The sequence below is a fragment of the Bombus bifarius genome, unplaced genomic scaffold (assembly GCF_011952205.1).
Source record: "Bombus bifarius isolate JDL3187 unplaced genomic scaffold, Bbif_JDL3187 scf7180000007964, whole genome shotgun sequence".
NCBI lineage: Eukaryota > Metazoa > Arthropoda > Insecta > Hymenoptera > Apidae > Bombus > Bombus bifarius.
In genome coordinates, this window is record NW_022884351.1 from 477,382 (window position 1) to 497,841 (window position 20,460).

Sequence of the window (20,460 nt, forward strand, 5' to 3'; positions counted from 1 at the left end):
CTTTCCTAGATAGGTAGAATTAAGTTCAACGAAGTAACGAAGCCTCTTAAGATATTGGTAAATTTATAAAAATTTATAAAAATTCGAGGTTTCTTCATTTGCGTTTCGTAATATCGTTTCCTCGAAATTGATATTGATCGAAATTTCTGACGATACATCGATGTACGAGAAAAGATTCGCGAACAAGATCGCTTTGACCGAACACCGAGGACAATTTGTTTCGATAGGAAATTTTCTTGTAAATTGCAACGATTTCCGATAGTTGGTAAATATAACGCAATGCTCGGCGGTTCCAGCAGGCTTCCTAAATCGTCTGGAATCGCATCGGAAAAAGCAACTTTCGACGACACGTTCGGATACGAAGGAGAATTAGTTACATGGACGTTGCTCTCGCTAGTAATCAACCATGCGGAAGTATGGCCGATCACGAGGACACACGAGGAGTCGACGCGTTCCAGATTTTCACGCTGGACAAAGACGAGGAAATCGTGCTACTGGCGTCGTGAGAATCATGGTTGCGTGAACGTCAACTTCCTTCAATTTACCTCACGCCGGTGTTCAAGACGTAATAACGGCCGCATTTCATTTACGATGACACGCTTGCCTTAAATAATCAAAAACCCATTAGATGCACGCTCGTGAAGCGTTTCGAAAAAGTAGGTCACGATTTGATAATTCTTATTGCGGAGGAAAATTTGAGTTAAATGGCGGAGGAAAAGCTTTCGGTGCAGAAAGACGGAGAAAAGAAACGAACGATGCGATCGAAGCGTCACTTTCACGAAGTAGCGACAGTTTCGGGACACTTTGGAGATTTTAAAGAGTTTCGCTGAAAATATCTCTCGAACGCGTAAAATATATTTACAAAATGAATTTTAAATTGCTCGAAACAATACGCGAAGAATCGCGCAATCGTCACAATTTTCACAAAACAAAAATTTCACTATCGCATTCTAGCGGTATACCATCGTCGCTCAAAGTTAGATATCAAACTCAAGGACACAAATTGTATTCCATACAAATCTCTCATAGTCGAACAACGCTGGAAATATGGCGATGCTCGCGATTAATTATTCACCGAAGGCGAAACAACGAACCGAACGGCAGCGTTCTGTGTAACTATGCGTTATCTTAAAAGCTATCTAATGGAACAGTTTCCACGGATCGCGTTCGAAATAGTGGTAGATCACCGCGCGATTAGAGGCGGACTCGCGCATGGACTACTCAATTTCCCGTACGTTATCCCGGCACTGACGCGAACACGTTTTTGCAAATGCAAAACAAGACGCACAAGTATAATACGGACGATGAGGTGCAGCGAAAGTAACCGAGCTATTATGCCGCTGAGTATATAAGGCTCGGTCTAGAAAACGAAGCGGTTCAGTTAGTGGTTATACGCCACATCAAAACATACGCGAACTCGACGATGAATATCAAGGTAAGCGACTCTGCTTCCCGTGAAAATGCTTAAAATCGGAGGCAGGTCTCCGTCGTGCTTGTCCGAGTTTCGGTAGAATTTGCAAAGTGTACGGTTGGTTTCGCGAAAGTCACCTCGAGTGTGTTTCGTCGTTTGATTCGATATTATTTTCAAGAAGGTAGAGTCATTTTAATTGCGACTAGACTTAAATTTACTTGAACTGCGCTTAAATTGCGCCGCGAGTCGAGCTTTGATAAAAAGTTTTGCGATCTTTGGCAGCTTCAAAAGTACGTATTTCGAGTGCTTCTACGTATAGCGAGAATGAGAACGTTCTTTGTAACGGGTCTAGCCATGTGAATTCTTATTTTGCTATTTACCTTTTTATCGAACGATCGTATCGGAATTTAGAGAAAAAAAAATTTGTGAAACGGATACGAGCAAAGAGAATTAACAACTAGGAAGCGAAATTCTTCCAATTTCCTATTCCGTCATTAGCGTAGATCGTCCATGGCTTATACAAAGACTATTATATACTTTTACGCAATATGTTTGAGTCCAACGGAAATTTAATTTAATAAGGACGAGACTGATCGATAAGCCACAACCGAGTCTGCGAAAGTCCGCTAGCCACTTTCCATCTCCTTCCAAACCTCCGAATGTCAATCCGAAGAAAAATCTCGTCGCGAACGTAGAACGGTGACGTCGTCCAACTATACTTTCCAATGGAATCGCAAATTAATTCATCGTTCCCAACTTTCACTCGCAGTTGGCCATCGTCCTGGTGGCATTGGCCACGCAAGCTAGCTGCTCGGAGAAGGCAGCTGAGGAGAGCGCGTCACCGAAGGACTCCGTAGCCGATTCTTCGGAGAAGAAGACGGAGAAACGAGGATTGCACGGTAGCTACGGCGACCTGGGTGGCGGAGGAGGTGACCTGAGCGGGGGCGGTGTTTCCAGCTACGATCAGCACGAGCACGTGAAGGCGGTGACCGTGGTGAAGAAGGTGCCAGTGCCGTACGAAGTAACCAAGCACGTGCCTTACTTGGTGGAGAAGCATGTCCCGTACGAAGTGAAGGTCGGCGTACCCCAGCCTTACACCGTGGAGAAACACGTTCCTTACCCGGTGAAGGTGTTCGTGAAGGTGCCGGTACACGTGCCGCAACCGTACACCGTTGAGAAGAAGGTGCCTTACGAAGTCAAGGTACCAGTGGACAAACCGTACGAGGTAAAGGTGTTGGTGCCGCAGCCGTACACCGTGGAGAAACACGTACCTGTGCCCGTTAAGGTACCTGTCCCGCAGCCGTATACCGTCGAGAAGCACGTGCCGTACCCGGTGAAGGTCAAAATTCCGGTGCCGCAACCGTACCCAGTCGAGAAGCCGATACCGTACGAGGTTAAGGTACCAGTGGACAAACCGTACCCGGTCACTGTGCCCAAACCGTACCCAGTCACCGTTGAGAAACCATACCCGGTACAGGTAGACAAGCCGGTACCCTACGAAGTTAAGGTACCAGTGGACAAACCGTACCCTGTGCCGGTAGAGAAACCTTACCCTGTCCCGGTCAAGGTACCAGTCCCTCAACCGTATACCGTCCACAAACCGGTACCAGTCGCGGTCCCAAAGCCTGTACCCTACCCTGTCAAGGTACCGGTAGACAAGCCGTATGTCGTCGAGAAGGAAGTACCTGTACCGGTAGAGAAAGAGGTTCCGGTACCGGTGAAGATACCTGTGCCAGTACCGATTCACGAGGGACACGGAGGCAGTGGCGGCGGCGGCGGCGGTGGCTACGAAGGATTGTCTGGATACGGTGGAGACAGCGGCGGATATTTCTCTCATCATCGTTGAATTCTTTCGCCGATCGAGACGATTTCTTCGAAATGTTAAGATTTTTCATATACGCGCTGCTGGATCTCTGGGCAATCGTCTCTATCTCTTCGCGAATTTAAAGCCGAAGAAACGCACCGTCGACGAAATTCAACGTTTCGATCGTCTCTTCTTTCTAGTATATATTTTTATTTTTGGAAAGGAATAAAGAGGTATCGGGAGCATCTGGTTGTCTCGCGTCGTTGAGCACGATAAAGTGCGAAACGGGGAGAGAGAACGAGATAAACCGTTCCCCAAGCTTCTCGTAGCTAGTGCTTCTCTCAAGCGTAACCTGTCTTTCAGATTTTTAGGTAACTTAGGAGGATGCTCGTAACTGGGTGATATTAGCGATTTCTTCGTGACAGCGTGTTCGTTCGATCGACGTACTAATTTCCTCCGATCGATACGCTTTCGATGCGCCAATTAGTTTCGATCGAAGAGATGGGTTTAAGGGAGGCCCAGGCGAAAATTTTCCTTTCTCTAGATTTCGCTCGACATCTTTCGTATCCGTCGATTAGATTCTTCAGCTCCATCTTGCCAATTCGATAACGAACATTCGAAGAGAACCAGAATACTTTCAGTGTTGAAACGCATTTTCCAAATTTATATATCGATCTCGCGATATTTGGCGAGATAGCACGATTTAGCTAAAAAAAACACGAGCCTTCTTAAAAATCTAAGAAATTTTAAACGAAAAGAATTCGTAGAATAACGTACTATAGTTCTGTTTGATTTGACGCGCAAAATTTCTTGGAAATCGTCCATGTAAAAATTCGCTAGTTCTGTGTCTATGTTTAAGCTGTTCCAAAGAAAACACTAACATTAACGGCGTTTAAGCGAGCTTTACGAGCATAAGTTAGCCGATGTGAAATAAACGCCGCCACGTAATTACGATTTCGTTGCGGCGAACCACTTTTGTACCTAATTTAAGTTAAGAGTGAAATAGAGTGTCTTTTTGTATCAAAGATTTTTAATAAATACTCGTCTGTCATCTGACACCATCGACTTTTATTTTCTTCCTTGTTATTCGAGTTGTTTTAGTCTCGACGGGTTACGCGAGTCTTCCGTTTCCTATCGAACAACTATTACCAATTTTTAGCTTTCCGTTGGCGACTATCAGTCATAGTTCGTAAAATTTAACGAACGCGCTTCAAGCACTCTTCTTTGTACTTTTACTCGTTTATGTGCAACCTAATGCAACCGTTACGCTGAATTTTAAGTAACTGCTTAATGACGTAACTCTACCGTAAAAAATATACTAAAATATCGACGAAGCTTACAGTAGCATCAAAAGATTAAAATCTAACTAATTTCCTTTTTCTGAATCAATTTGTGATATAACGAGATTCGAAAAATATAACGAAAAATTACTCCTTAAAAGAGAAATCAAGAGAAGGCAAGGATATTTCTACCATTTTTGTAAAAAAGATTTCTGTCGTATCGCTTTGAAATTGCAATCAACAAATTTTATCAGAATATTCCCGCGAGTGACTTTTTATAGTAACGACGATACGTTCGTCGTTCTTTTTCACAATACGTAAGATTTTCGCGCGTTCAGTTCAGGGAAAAGCGTTAAAAAAATTCCGCGCGAACGCGCTAACGAGCCGACGCTTTCTCGATTCATTCTCGACGGTTCTGCCGGAAATCTCATCCCCGCGGCGAGTTTCACTTTTGCAAAATTTCCCTTTTCGCGCTACCAACGCGGTCAACCAAACGAGCTCGATGTAAGAAACCAAGAAGATCGAGCGGGACAGAACATCGTTACGTGAACATCTCTTTCGCTCGACGAACGGACACGAAGAAACGATTCGCCGTCGAAGAAGAATCACGTATACCTATTTATTTTCACATTCGCGTAACAACTCGACGATTTTCACAAGTTATTTCCTGCAAACCATACCGCGGTATTATGGTGATACAAATATTAAAAGCTTGTTGTTATCAACGGGGTTTCTAATTTCGAAGAAAAACATCATGGAAAGTCAGGTATAATATTTAAATTGGCATTAATATGAAATTTAATACGTATCAAAGAAGGTATCGATAGAGTTATTTTTACTAGAGTTTACTACAGCCTCGTTCCTAGATTCTACAATTTTATGAAAAAGGTGAATCTCTAGAATAATATTAAATGTTAGTATTATTGAACGTTTGATGGTATTAATAATAATTTAATAGTAGTCTAAAAATGAATTTCCCACAAACTTAAAACGCTCGCAAGAGACGTGTAAATAGAATGCAGGAAAGAAACTCTAGAACACCGATGAAACTAATTCCACAAACGTGAAAAGTATCGAATGCGAATGATACGTATAAGATTTCAACGGTATCCAGTGATAAATAACTAATTTATATCGTAACTAACGTTAAATCAATCACGAAGCAACTGGTTATGGTATGTCGAGAAATCTTTTAATCACAGGATACGAAAGATAAGGAAAAAAGAGGACGAAACGTAGGAACGTTCGGAGGCCAGTTCCGGGCGGCGTACTTTCGATCCCGAGTAAATCTTAATCGTTTCGTGGTGCAATTAAAGAGGCTCGTATATACGTGCTCAAGAAAGCATTACTTTCTCCACGGCTGCTGCGCCATATGGACACACGGATATACATGTATATTCCGCTGGTCCACGTACGCGCGTCTAGAAACGTTGCTGAGTTTCCTTCGAGTCTGATATCGGTCGTAGTTCCCGTAGAACATAAAGTGCTCTTTTTTATTTTTAATTCGATCTTCTAAGCATTATCGCCGATGATTGATCACGGGTGTCATTGATATCGGAACATGACGATTCTCCGGTGAATTGGAATAATTCGAAACTCGGTAATTGGTTATCGGTACGCGATAAAAAAGAGTCTTACAAAGTTAAAAGTTATTTAAGCGAAGGCGAGGGTTTGTGCAAACATAGTATAACACTTTCTATGGCCATACGCCGTAGTTGCTGATACTTATGGCCGACAGTGTACATAAAAATGAAATTTCCTCTAAATCGTAGCAACTTTGCCGCAGAATAATAACGAAATAACTTATTTTCAACATTTCTGTTCTCGCGTTAATCGGTATTTCTGTCGATTCGAAGTTTCACGCGTTTACCTAACGCGATAAAAGAAATCAGATAGAAGTATAAATGAAATTGTCCATCGGTGCGGAAAAATTTAATTTTTAACCGGGGAAAGGAGGCACACGAGAGCGCGCACAGGTAACACCGATTTAATTAACGCTGAAACGTAAATACGAACGATAAATAATAGACAACATCGGTTCTCGGAATAACTAACGACCACGTCAGCGATTGTTTCGTCCTTTCGGTTATGTAAACTGTTATGCTACACGGGAACCGGGAATTACAAAGAACACATAACCGTATATGAAAGTGTGCAAGCGGTTGGTCTTATTAGATAAGCGGACGAGTGGCTAACTTTTGTGAAAGTGAAAAAAATCGCGACGATTCTGCCATGCGTGAATTATAGCTGCACACGTTGCCATCGACTTCTTCCTGCATCGAGATCTCGCGCGCTTCCGGTTTTCTATCGAGCGCTGCGATAATAGAAGGAGAATGCGTTCGTCCTCTTCTTTCGCTTTCTTTTTCTTTCGCTTCCTTTCAGAGTTTCACGTCGTAATTACCATTAGTGAAATAAAAAAATTTATTCGATTTATTTATTCTTCCTTTTCTATGATAAGTGTATATACAATATATATACATGTTTTCATCCTTGCCTCGTGGTAATTGAATTACGCTTTGCTATAGCAGAACACGTTGATGAATTACGATATGCTTTAAAGCACTGCCATTAGAGCGAGTAATAGAAGTAGTCTAAAAAAGGAGCAGCTCTATGTAATGTGCCTAAGTTATTCGCTTTATGCACGGTTCGTGTAACTATTATATCACGAGAGTACACGAAATCATGATTACCTAAGATTTTCGTGTATCACGTTAACGACTGTTACGTCATTCTTGTAATTATTCAAAATGACATCGATATTTTATCTTATCCATGCCCCGTTCCGATCCTTCGATTATTAAATTTGAAATATATTATTGTGTACACAGTATCGTTACTACCACTCTATTAGAGATAGCAAGACATATTTCTTACGTAGAGTATTTTATGACACGTGGAACATATTCCATCGATGTGGAGGAATATAGAAACAATCGATTTCATTTATTTCAATCTGTTTTAATTTTTCAGAAATTTCAAGAAATCAGTTAATGTATCATTAATGTTAATGTTAAAATAAGATAAGTATGCATTTCGATTGATGCATTCGCCGATATACAAAGATGACTGTGTTACCATACCGAGGAATAAATTTAAATACGAAATACACGGTACATTCGTTGAAATAAACGAATCGAAGTAAAACTGTGCGAAATTTTCCCATCGTTGTTAGAAATCTACCCAAGCATCTGTAATTATTCCAATTTACTGTAAAAATAATCATCGTAAATCCGTATTTCGAACGCGAAGCAAGTTTCCAACTACAGACTGCCAGCTTACACCATCCGATCTCACTTCGCGTTATCCAAACCATCGTTACAGAGCTTTGACATCTTTTGCCTTGCAAATTACAAAAGAAAAAATTTCGAGAACGACGTATGTGATCGCTAGTCGGTGCACGAGTTGCTTGCACGGTTATTTACGAATCCCATATTTATTTCAGTAGTACAGAGTCCCGTAGTTTCTCGACTGAATTGCGGTGAAAGCAAGAGCGTGTTACGAACTGCAGCTTTCGACGAAGAACGATCGTCGAACCGGCGCGTTTAGATCGCGTTTATCGCTCGTCTACGAGGACAAATAAAATCTTCGTCCTCCCTCGTTCGTAATTGTCGTTTCAAACTCCGTTCGTGACTCTCGAACCACGTTATACCGTGACAGTTTCGCTCGAGGAAACGAGTGAAAAACGTCTCGCGAATACCGGAAGAACACGAAGAAATATTACGAGTGCCGGATACCGGAAGTCACCTCTCGGTTTCCAGACGGCGCGTTCACTCTCACTCAGCCAGGATTAACTTCGTGAAAACGTACACGAGCGAAATTTGTTCGTTTTTCTATCGGTGGATCGCGTGGCCACGCTCGAACGCGGTTAATGAATCTTTCATGGGGTGTTTGGTTAACCATGTTGGGAATTACAAGGTTTATTTTACAAACGCTGGACGGTAGAAAGTGCGAGCGGAATGTAAACGTGTGAACTTTCAAACGACAGATATAAACATGTACTTGAAAATACCCGTTAAATTCTATTACCACTAAATTCTACAAAGATAGCACCTAGACGCTAGTTTACTAGCGATAAAGTAGCCGGGCACCGCGACAGCCTAATATCAACTACCCTTCCAATTCGAAATTTCGAAATTTTGAGTATTAAATTTTAATTAATTCGCACTCACGTTCGAATTCTACAAACACTCGGAGAACCAATTTATAAATCCGCGATAAGATGTTCGAGATCTACGACAAACCGAAAAGATACCAAAAAAGATACAAAAAAGATACCAAGCAAAGTCAAAAGCAAAACATATTTCAAAGAAGGTCCATTAGGAAAGAAAATGTGCCTCCCAGAGTACTCGACAAAGGTTCGAACAAGCAAAACGACGTCCATTGTGACGGTGAAAATTGAAACAGGGCAATGTTCTCCAAACTCCATGGACAACGGGAGAAAAGAGTGGAAGGGGTTGAACCGATGAAAGGAGAATATCCAGGAGTTTCCGTGACGGGGAGATCTGAATCGCGTAAATTCAGAGGCTGAAAGCCATTATCGAGTTTCCCCCGCGGCATCCGCGTTGGTCCCTGGGCTTCGCAGGTTCGTTCGTTCGTTCGTAGAAGCCGGGGGTGGAGCCCCTTTTATCCAATGCCGCGGGTGTCGGGGGCGCGACTGTGAAGCGAAGGCAATTATCGTAGCGAAACTTGAACGTTGCCGGCTTCGAGGCTGGCCGACGACGCGACCGAACTCCGGTACCGGGAGTGGAGTGTTTGGCGTCTGATACGACGGGTCAGGTCCCGGGGGATTCTCAGCGACTCAAACGGGACTATCCCGCCGCTCTCTCATCGCAGTTAATTACGGAGTCCTCCTCGTTCTCCTTCTACTCCATTTCCCATAGCTCGCTCAGCCCTTCCACGCTCCGTTTCCCTTCGCTCCTTGAGCATCCGAATCACCATTCGAAAACTTCCTTCGGGTTCTTCAACATTCACCTTTCCGTATCTTCTTTATTTCGATTTTCCTCTTATAATTGAAGTGGAAAACCGTTTAATTGATTCTAAATTCAAGTGGATAGACGTTTGTTTCGGCAGGTAGAATTTTCTTTAATGAATTATTATTAATTATTATACGAAGCTCTTAAATTTTACTCTGAAGCTTAAAACTGGTAGTTTGAATTGCTAATTACAATTCCAACACATTCATCTTTAAACGTTTCAATTAAACCTTCGATCGTTAAAAACAAACGGAGCATAAAATGAAGGTACTTGGAACAAAATGGAATATATTAAATTCAGTTTTTAAATCCCCCGTCCTCAGAATAAAAACGAAAGCTATTTTCTCTGGCGCTAAATGCTAAGTTCGAATTTAAACTATAGAATTCAATTTAATTTGCAATATAATCTAAACATTTACTTTTGTTCAATACGATCTATCTTCGACGATACCAGCCAAAGATAAAAAAAAAAGAAAAAAAAAGGAAAGTGGAAACGATTCCAACAAAATGCAACATCTCTAAATCGAGTTGGAACACACAGGTGCATATGCGTGGGCGCGTGCGCGCGCGTGTAAGTGGCTTCAACAATCAACGGACGACAGAGGATCCCCCATGGGAATCCGAGCGAGCGAATCGTAGCGGGATTGAACGCTTGAAATGGAATAATATCCAATAATCTGGCAGCTGAGAGAACGGGATAAAAAGGGACGTTTTATCGGAACATCGCAGTAACCGAGCGAGTTCCCGAACCATTTCCGGCTCGGCTCGCTTTCTGTCTGTCCCCCGGCCACCGGGCGAAATTAATTATTGATTTCGGATACAGGCATTCACAGCCCCGGAGAGCTTTTAATCGAAAACGAACCAACCGTCCCGTTCGTTTCCGTTCGACGTGAATTCAGCGATTCGCTCTACGAGAGTATGTGCTACGCCATCATCGCCACTCTTCTTTTAACGATGATGGCTACTTCAGAGATAAAATGGGAATATACGAAGAAGGATTTGCTTGTATATGCTCTTTTTGTATATCTAATTTTTTCATTAATTTCTTTCCTTCTTTTTAATTATATATAATACATCTGAATATCTAATTTCGCTTTTTAAAATAATTTGTTAATTTGTAATGTTTGGTATTTGTATAATATTTATTGGTTGAACGTTGGTGGTTTTGAAATAGATCTTAGAAATTTGTGTAGCTTTACGAATTGTGTTGTGAATCGTTCTAATTACACTATGGAAATATTTTTACGTTTCAACTCTGTTATATGTATTTAATAACAGATGAAATATGATATATGCTTTACGAAGATTTTCGACCGAAATGTCCTAAATCTCTGTAGCATTGTTTTTAAAATTGATTGATCGTGATTAGATTTAATCGTGTCCGTTATAAAACGTTTTTAAAATATCGTGCACCTGCATCCATGCGACCGATGCAAGATGTCTGTTTCAAGATTTAAAAATAATCTATTACTGCGTTATTGTCAATGTAAAAGTTTGATCGGATATTTTACGAGAGTAATGAATATTATCTCTTTGATGAAATTAATTAATTAATTAATGTGTAAACACAGATGTGCAATCCGAAAATTAAAATCAAAACTTTCGCACAAAGGTATAAAATATCATAAATACATATAGCTTCGAAATAAAAAATCATGCGACTGAAATCTACAAAAATATTTTATTATGTGTTACCTTGTAAGGATAGAAACGTAATTCGAGGATAGGAGGTTACAAACACCAAAATACATGCTGCGATCTTTTCAGCCAACGGTGGATAGAGACGGAAGGGATGGAAATGTACCAGAGGTATTGGATTTTGACCGCAATGAATCTTCTCTTGTTGACGGCAAATTCTCAATTAACTAAATTAGGAGGTGAGAAAGAAAAATCGTGTGAGTCGCTTTGTTATACGAAGATGAGGATATGAAAAGGATAGTTATAAAAAGAATTATCTTTTATGCGATTATATTAACGTTAGTAATATTTAAACTTAATTAAGACGTGTTAAGACATTAACAAATGCACGAACACAAAAATAATTAGGAAATGGTATCAAGGAATCTTCGATATAAGATTAAAGATATAATATATAATTTACTATTTTTGCAGGTGATTTGAAAAAAGGTGAAAATACAAAATCTTTCATCGTGTAGAAATTCCATATTCTTTAAATGAAAAATGTATGTATAATTTTCGGACATACAACTCCCGTGTAACTCATATCCGCTATATGTAAATATACGTATTCATGTCAATAAAATTAACATGTTTTAAGTGCCCTAAATTTCTAAGCGATATCTGTAATCACCTCCTGCAATTCAGCTTTTGTGAACATATGAAACAGTTGCTCGGGAGTCATTGTCATTACTTCTATATTGTTATCGCTCAGTTTCTCTTCCATAACTTGCTTCAATATAACCAAAGCTGCCTTTATCGCTTCTTTAAGTGTCATAGACTGTAACAATACCGTAAAATGTTGAAAGGCTGTTCGTGCAAAAACCAAAACATTTATACAAATATAAATATCTTACCTTATGATACACTTCTTGGAGGTTCTGTTGCGCGCCTTCGCTTCCGGATCCAATAGCTTTGGCATCAAATTGTACAAAGGTGCCAGAAGGATCCATATGATACAACTGAGGCCCTTTTTCATCGATACCAGCGAACAACATTGCTACACCAAATGGCCTCGACATGGCACTACCATCGTCGTCACTGTCTCCAAATTGTATAGCTAGGTTAGATACAGCCTGAGCCGTTGACTCCACAGACATTCTTTCGTTGTAGACGAACCAATGATTTTGACATTCTACTCTAGCACGATCGATCATAGTCCTAGAGTCAGCTATTAAGCCGGATGCGGCGCATCCAATATGCTTATCAATTTCTACGATCTTTTCCACGGTTGTGGGTTCCATTAAACTGGAAGTGATACGTTTCTCCACAACTAAAACAACACCCTCTGATGTTGCGATTCCAATGGCAGTGGAACCAAGTTTTATAGCTTCTATGGCATATTCAACTTGGAATAACCTCCCTTCTGGAGAGAAGGTATTAACACCATGGTCGTATTCAGAACGTGTTAAAAACATCTGAAAATAAAAATACATACGTTGTTAAGGTACACAGTGGATTAAATTTTCTGAAGTATAAAGATAACAAGATTGTATTTAGATCGAAACTTTGAGGTTATGACATCATAAATTTGGTATCAATGCATTTAATATTATTTTAGAAATGATATATAAAAATGGTATCTTTCAAATATAATTACGGTAAATTTGCTATTCCTTAGTTAATTCAATAATGACTACAATAATTATAAAAGGCCTAAATAGAATGTGGTTAGCTCGGAATGACATAGCAAAACTAATAGATTTAGAACATGAATATAGAAACAGACAAAATGTAAGACCCACTTAAAGTTAATTACTTTTCAAGAGTTAAGAAGACTTACCTTCGAGATAGCTTTATTATTTCAATAAAAATTGCTTAATAATAAGTTTAAGCCGACTGTCACAAACGCTAGTCACGGAGAGACTTGAATTTAATGGCGGGGATAAATACAGACGCGTATCATTAATTCTCGGAACCCTAATGTTAAAGCACAATTTATTCCTAACTTCAGAGTACAGAAATATTTTCAAAATCAAGATATTTAAAATTGATTACATTTATCGCTCAATTTAGGCAATTATAACACAAAAATTGTAATATGCAAATAATGCTTTAACTTTTTAAGAGCATGAACAAAAATAATGTAATACGATTTGAACCAATTCACTAGTTTACGCAACGTTAGTCAAAATATATTTACAAATTTCAAATAATATTGATCATATTCAGAATTATATACCATTAATCATTAAAAATACGTTCTACCTTTTTGTTATATCTAATTTTGTAAAATTATTTTCTATATTGAACTTTTATAAATATATTTTCTAGCATCTATTTAAAGATGGCTCCTGTAACATGCTCATTTGAGGTTGTGTCATCAGATTATTCTATACAATATCAGATTGTATACAATACAAATAAAAAAACGAACAATCATTCTTCGTAAAATAAATAACGTTACAAATAAGGATTGACATAATGAACGGCAGAGATATTCATTTATTACAGAAATTGAATTCTGCCTTTGCTGAAGAAAATTGGGACGAGTTATTGAATCTTCTCAATCCAAAAATGTTTAGATCATTTGAATCGAAGTATGATTTAAAAAATAGTACGATACGTAACAAAACGTTGTTAGACAGTGAATATAACAGATCGTTAAATTTCAGGGAATTAATTGCCTTTCCAGTCTTGGCAAAAGTAGCACAAATTCTTACAACCGAAGACTCTGTCGTCCCAAACGATATAAAGATTGGTTGCTTAAAATGCCTAGGAAATTCTTGTTTTAATAGTTATGTACACCAACAATATATTTCAACTACAATCGAGCGAGGGACATACAGTCACGATTTATATCGCGTTCTAGCAAGTAACGAAAATTTAGAAGAGATTGAGAATTCTAGCTCTTATCCATTCGATTCTCATTTTCCTTACGAGGGTGTTGTAGGATGGACATCGAACGTTATTACAGCATCTCACTGTAAATTCGATAGCGATCTGTCGGATGAAAAGTTGGAAATTTTAAGATTAAGTATCCAGTTTCTATGTAATCTGTTTACATTTGCGTGTAAAGATAGTACCTTTCCAGATCAATATAATATACTACAATTTTTATACAATACTGATTTAAAGGATGTAATAATGTAAGTACTGTTAATATAAATCTATATTGTTAATATATTCTGTTGAATTATTTTGTTTTAATCAGGACAAGTATTCGAGTACTATAGATTTCTTATTTACTTATAGAACTATGACACATTCTAAACATATCCCAATTGTTAGAGCTTCGTGTGCATTTGTACATAATGCTTTGAAGGAATTTGAAGGAAAAACTTTCTTGGAAGGAGAAAAAAAACGTTTATGTTCACAATTATTGAAAGCAACTAAAGAAGGTTTTGAAAGTGCAAAGGAGGCCCTGATGCTTTTATTATCTGAAAAGGACATACTGCAAAGCGTGTACTGCGATATGACTATCGAAAATAAATTATGTTTATTAGAAGTAATTTATAACGAACTCTCAAATTCAATGCACAAATTTGGAAACGAATACAAATTTACGAAGGATGCGATTGAATTCTTAATTAAAAGATTTTGTAGAAAAAGTGATTTGATTTTGAAGACAGTGGATACGTATTTAGATGAAATAGAACCTACGGAAATTGTCATTCTTCTTGATATTCTTGGAGCCTTGACTTCAAGATCTTGCGAAGAATGCAGTTTTCTAAAGGATCAGAAGAGCTTGCTTATTAATTGTAGCTGTAAGTATATTTGTTCATAGCGTAATTCTTTTATAGCATAAAAATATTCGATTCTACATTTTTTACAGATCTACTAAAGTCCATTCAAACGATTGGAAAACTATCAGATAATTATTTCACGCCGCTACAAAAGTTGAGCGATGTAGCTTCAGCGATACAAGGGTCAACAACGAAAAGTGATTTAGAAGGTCATCCTACATTTGGTTTTAAAGCTGGTTTAATAAGGATTATTGGAAATATGTCATACAGAAATAAGGAATATCAAGATCTTGTAAGTGTATATTAATTCTTATTTTCTACTCGTTTGTCCTTTCTAAAATATATTTTGAACAAAATCTATTTTTTTGTGAATGAAAATTTTAATCTCTATATATTCAAATTTGAACTGAATACATTTTGTCGTTGACAATATTAAGGCACCATCAGTTGATAATACAAACAGTACGTTTGCCCTCGAATGTTTGCCTGGAAAGTAGCGCCTTAGAACCCTGTACGGTGGCAATGGCAACTGCATCACGTACTACAAAGAATAAACTACGAAAATTCCCCGTTGTATCGTACGAAAAGCGGTAGAATTTTTTTTCAATCAGTCATTGATCTATTAATTTTTACAATGATTTCTTGCGTGCTCTAACCTTCAACCCCGATCGATCATTTGTCAAGTGCACCCGCGTACAAAGACCTTTTGCATCGTAGATCATCTTCTGACACGCGAAACGAAAAACAAGGAAAAACAAAAGACAGCGAAGTGTAGGGTAGAGCGTAGATGAATATTACAAACCTTGCGCTCGAAACGACTCTCTGGTTGCTCGGTTTTTATTCAGCCCCTTTATGCGTGCACGGGCATTCGCGAGTGATCGTTATTGCTTCTTATTGATTTCATCTCTGGCGCGCAAGAGACGGGATACGAAAGAAACGAGAACGGATCCCGCGTGGCGCGCACTGTTCACCGAACAAAGGAAAATTAAGTATCCTGTCCGAGTCGAAGACGTGGCAATTTAGCCAACATCGGATCCCGCGTTAATATATTAGCAAGATCGAAGCCATGGCCGCTGTTTTGCCGCGTACGAATCGTTTTATCGATACGCATGCGATCGATACCACGCAGGAGTGCGAATCGAGACAGACCTCGATTTCTTTCTTTCTTCTCTTTTCGTTCCTCGCTTCTTCTTCGCCTTTACTATTTCTGTATCCGTTTTTTTCAGTGTTTGGATGGTGGAAAGGTGTCGAAGGCGATCGTGTTCTTAAATTTCGTTCGGAAAACACGCGCACTCCGGTATTTCTATCCTTCTTAAGTAATTTTAAAATGTGCATATCCTCGTCACGATTGCTCGTAAAATACGACGTTCTCCCGCGTTATGAGGTTAATATACAAACCGGCGGTGACTTTCGAGCTATTCCGTTGAAACGAGCGTGGTTCGTAATGAAAAATGTGTGTATGTGTGTACGCGTATCTGTTTGCTGATGGCCATCGCAAGGTGCTCCTCGAGTAAGTAGGGGGTATTACGTTTGAAAAAATTCTCGCGAAGACCTTCTTCGTCCGTCAGCTTCAATTTCCAATGATGATTCGTATACGATGGTTCGAGGTGTATGGATTTAGGTACTCGTCGATAAAATGTATCGTCGCTCCGACATGCGATTCAATTACGTTCCATTCGATTTTCAATGGCGGCTCATTTTTCACGAACGAGAGTCCATGAACGCGGCCTATGGTCTGTAATGTATCGGGCCGTGCAAAAATAATATTTTTATGGCTGCGCGAATGGCGAATGCGATAAATCAGAGTCCACGCCGTTGCTATAAAAATAAATTAACGTCCGCGATGCTGTGACGATGTAATACCTTTTGAGTAACATGGCTGATCCTTTTATGGCATCGCAGGGGCTTTATCGAACTCGAATTGAAAAAGGAAATTTTAAATTTCGATTCTTTAATTCCCTATTCAAATTGAAATTTGAATTCTAAATTAATCTATATCATACGAGAAGCTTTAAACCACGATTAATCGTTGCTTCGTCATTTACGCTAATTAATATTAGCTATTGTCTCGGTCAATATCTACTAACTGTATATATAGTTTTACACGCTTGCAATAATTCGGAAGTATGACGATAGCGTACTTTGTACTTACCAAGCGACGATTTACAATCTTATGCAGAGTCTCGCAGTTTTATACACGATACCATAAGCATACATAGGTTTACACACGCGTGTTCTCAACGATGTTGAACGTTTTCAGCTTCGAGAAATGGACGTCGTACCTCTGCTTCTGGACTGCTGCAATATAGACGCGAGAAATCCACGTAAGTAATCCAGACTCGTTTCCTTTGAGCTTCGCGATCCTTTCGTTTATTGTGATTCGCGTGAATCCTCGATGATATCCCGACACGCTAATTAATGCCCGTGTTAAATTTTACACGCGCAGTTATAATGCAATGGACGATCCTTGCGCTGCGGAATTTATGCGAGGATAATCCGGCGAATCAAGAGATCATCCGGAATTGCAACAGAGTCGGCGTCGTGGAGAGCAGCGTGCTGCAGGAAATGGGTGTCGCGCTGCACGAGGACGAGGAAGGAAAGAAAATTGGAATCGTGCCCTTGCCGCGTGAACGAAAATAACAGACTTTATCGAAGATCTTTCACACGGAGCCTCTTTGGCGAAGTCTCTCTTCGTTTTTATCCATTGGCTCGAAAGAGGTATGATAAAGGACACGTATCGATCGTATTTTTAGCCCTTTAGAATATTATCGAATTCGATGTTTGTTTTCTTCGTATTTTGATCGAGTCGTGAAAAAATATGCTGTTAGAATTTTGAATGAAATTTAACGAATCCGTAGGACTAGAATTTTCATATTAAATATATAGCAATTATATAGCAATAGGTAGTATACGTGTATATACATAGATTTTTTACTCATTTTTGACTAATTTTTTTTAATAACGTATAAAGCAAGACGTAACGTATTGATATCTACAATTTAGACAATCGCTGGAAACATTTTTACTAAACTCTATTTTAGTAAGCATTTGACCGAGTCAATTTTAATTTTACCAAGTTCTGCTATAAAGAATATACTTTTCTATTACAACAAAAAGAATATGAAACTTGCTTTCGTATTTTAAAGTTTCTCCATCTGCCCATTCTTACCCGCCATAGAAATCCGGCGATTTTCTTTCGATTCGTTTCGCCCTATTGCATAAATTGAGATGGCAATTTCTATTGCCTCGCCCTACATAAAAATGGTATCAAACTGTCGTAGTATGAAATAAAACGAAAGAAGCTAGAAAAGAATACAATAAAAAATCAGGAAGGACAAACTTAATTTTTAACGATACTTTTAATTCAGTTTCGAATTGGAGGAACAGCGGTTTCCTTTGGCACGACCGCGGCACGGCAGTCGCTTTCCACGATCTCGACCGTCCATACGGATGTATAATCACGCGACTCGTGTTAATTATATTACTATTTACCAGCTTGTGTATCGATAGCTCACCGGATAAGGTATCGGTGATCTCTTTATCGGGAGTTAGACCGCAATAATTATTCGAGAGTTAGGCGACTGCAAACGTATCTTTCGTAGCGTGTGTCGACTGTAAAATAAGCCTACAATTATAGTACATGATAGGTACCATTACATGAAATATGATATCGTATTGCGTAAGGAGACATTATATCTGCATTCGCGGCCGGCTGATTTACGGTACGATAAAAGCTGCCACGGGTTCACGGTCTATTAGCAGTTACTAATGCAGCTGTACGACTGTACGTCCGCGTCTGTCATTGCGAATTCGTTTACGAACGAACGTTTATTAGCCATCGTTGAGTATCGATAACATCTTACTATCGTTCAAGTTTATTATTACGTTTGCCGGCGTCTCTAGAAAAGTGGAAATCCGTGATTTCGTTAAATGGTTGTCTTACTACTTTGCTATCCTTACGATTCGTCGTGTGCGGATGTCTCGCTACTATTTAAGTTTACTATTATCCTCGCCATTATCTTTAGGAAGATGAGAAAATTTCAACTGTGTTATCGTATATTTCCTTTTATGGTCGTTTATATCTTTTCGCGATTTCTCTCTTCCCTGGGAATCGTTAATTGCTTGTCTACTCTGAAGCGTGTAACGCCAATGGAGAACGACGCTGTCAATCTATAAATATCAGCAAATATCAGCAAATATCAGCAAATATCAGCAAATATCAGCGAAATATCAGCAACGTTGCGAACTGTACCTGCCAGGATTCAAATAGAAATCGGCGGGTAATTAGATCGATATCACGATCGAAATTCGTTCAACGTGAGTCACAGTTGTATAAACGTTTTACAAAATGTAATGATACGTTTCTATCAATATACGCGGACGTGATTCACGATCTAATCGACTGTAACCAACTGTTTGCTGATTTATAATCTATTGTCTGTAAAGAACTGCATGGCATTTCTTCATTTTCGTTTTTCGTTATTATTCGTTATCGAGTTACCGTACGTTTGTTATCTGAGTTACTCGAATAATCGAAGTTTCGAGCGATGGAACGCGACAAAAGTAGCACATCGAAAGATCATAAACTATCATACACGAGATCATAGAAAAAAGATCACGAAAAAATCGTGAAATTCTGCCGCAATTATGTTCGAGGTAAATTTTTTAGCAATTTATCGCAAGAGTGACTGAAAATGATATTATAAAGGAGATAGTAGACCTCTATAAATATCGCAGAGGCAAATCTTCAATCGTCTAACGTTCGTGTTATTTAAGTTTAACGCAGTTTTTGTAGGATACAAAGATAATGGGAAAAATGCAGGAGAAGAGGACGAAAAAGACGCTTTGCAGGAAAATTATCTGAACGATGATGGAACGCTTGTTCATCGATTATTCTAAATTAACACAGTTATTTATAAAACGCTTCGTTTCGTCGAACAACGGTTCAAAGAGTCGGGGGGAGAGAGAAATTACGAAAAGGAAAAAAGGACTGTGGCGTGGACACCGCAGAAGCGGGTTTGCACGATCCGCGGGAGATTGCTTTTAATTTAAATATCAAACGATCCTGGACGATTAATCTCGCGCGGTTATAATGGCCGGCAATTAACGCGAAATTTATCAGCTAATTATACGCAGGGTTAATCTCGCCGTGGTAATGATACCTTTATAAAGGCGAAACGACAAAGTAGAAGGAGAGAAAAAGACAGGAAAGAGCAAAACAAAGGGTGTATATCTGCGTTAGAGCGCGTTTTCGCGACTCAAAGTCTGTCAATATTTATCAGTCAAACATAGAATATCATTTTTCTGGAAAACGAAACCTAATATAGATAAATCTCATTCTGTGTTCTTCATTTATTTTTTCACGTAGAATCAGTCTGGTCGTAGTTGTGCCAGTAGTTACGGAATCGTATATTCCGTATATCGTAATGATCTCAACCATTATAATCGAGATGTAGTCTGCAGTTACGAACATAATTCGTCATAAAAGAAGCGGAAGGATTTTTCGTTCGAGGCAAATTTCTGTGTCTTACGATAAGAGGTTTGGTAATATAGAAGCCATTTTCTATGCACTTGAAGGCCGATTTTGCCTAGAATGCATAAAACAAGTAATCGTAACGTGGTTGGTATC

The 20,460-nt window shown here is 39.0% G+C and overlaps 3 protein-coding genes and 1 long non-coding RNA gene across 8 annotated transcripts in view; 3 read left to right on the forward strand and 1 right to left on the reverse strand.

Annotated features, from left to right (window-relative positions):
- The first annotated feature begins 1,236 nt into the window (after positions 1 to 1,236).
- On the forward strand, positions 1,237 to 4,260 carry LOC117204875 (proline-rich protein 4-like). The gene is made up of 2 exons (XM_033442737.1): positions 1,237 to 1,435; positions 2,181 to 4,260. Exons 1-2 carry the CDS (start codon positions 1,424 to 1,426, stop codon positions 3,255 to 3,257), a joined length of 1,089 nt encoding a protein of 362 aa, XP_033298628.1. The 5' UTR covers positions 1,237 to 1,423; the 3' UTR covers positions 3,258 to 4,260.
- A 6,295-nt stretch (positions 4,261 to 10,555) lies between these two features.
- Positions 10,556 to 11,346, forward strand: LOC117204347. 2 transcript variants are annotated; one of them, XR_004487070.1, is made up of 2 exons: positions 10,556 to 11,080; positions 11,172 to 11,346. It is a non-coding gene; the product is annotated as an uncharacterized LOC117204347 (long non-coding RNA). The 2 variants fall into 2 exon arrangements; XR_004487074.1 differs by having other exon boundaries at positions 10,561 to 11,080; positions 11,177 to 11,346.
- A 194-nt stretch (positions 11,347 to 11,540) lies between these two features.
- LOC117204238 (proteasome subunit alpha type-5) lies at positions 11,541 to 13,077 on the reverse strand. Of its 2 annotated transcripts, none has more exons than XM_033441479.1 (3): positions 12,929 to 13,077; positions 12,003 to 12,563; positions 11,541 to 11,926 (listed from the first exon to the last, which is right to left on the reverse strand). In XM_033441479.1, the coding sequence occupies exons 2-3, from the start codon at positions 12,561 to 12,563 to the stop codon at positions 11,759 to 11,761; spliced, it is 729 nt and encodes a 242-aa protein (XP_033297370.1). In that variant the 5' UTR covers positions 12,929 to 13,077; the 3' UTR covers positions 11,541 to 11,758. The 2 variants fall into 2 exon arrangements, with proteins under 2 accessions (XP_033297370.1, XP_033297453.1); XM_033441562.1 differs by having other exon boundaries at positions 12,905 to 13,035.
- Positions 13,078 to 13,418: 341 nt separating this feature from the next.
- LOC117217241 (ataxin-10) overlaps positions 13,419 to 20,460 on the forward strand; it is a 49,184-nt gene continuing 42,142 nt past the window's right edge. For 2 of the 3 annotated variants that reach the window (XR_004486998.1, XR_004489514.1), the window contains exons 1-6: positions 13,419 to 13,685; positions 13,761 to 14,234; positions 14,341 to 14,852; positions 14,921 to 15,123; positions 17,092 to 17,155; positions 17,278 to 17,549. Coding sequence is in view for 1 of the 3 variants with exons in the window: in XM_033464742.1 (XP_033320633.1) it covers positions 13,570 to 13,685; positions 13,761 to 14,234; positions 14,341 to 14,852; positions 14,921 to 15,123; positions 17,092 to 17,155; positions 17,278 to 17,471 (1,563 nt within the window). In the remaining 2 variants the exon portion in view is untranslated. Of the gene's footprint in view, positions 13,686 to 13,760; positions 14,235 to 14,340; positions 14,853 to 14,920; positions 15,124 to 17,091; positions 17,156 to 17,277; positions 19,388 to 20,460 lie in introns of those variants that run through there. The other variant, XM_033464742.1, reaches the window with a different exon arrangement.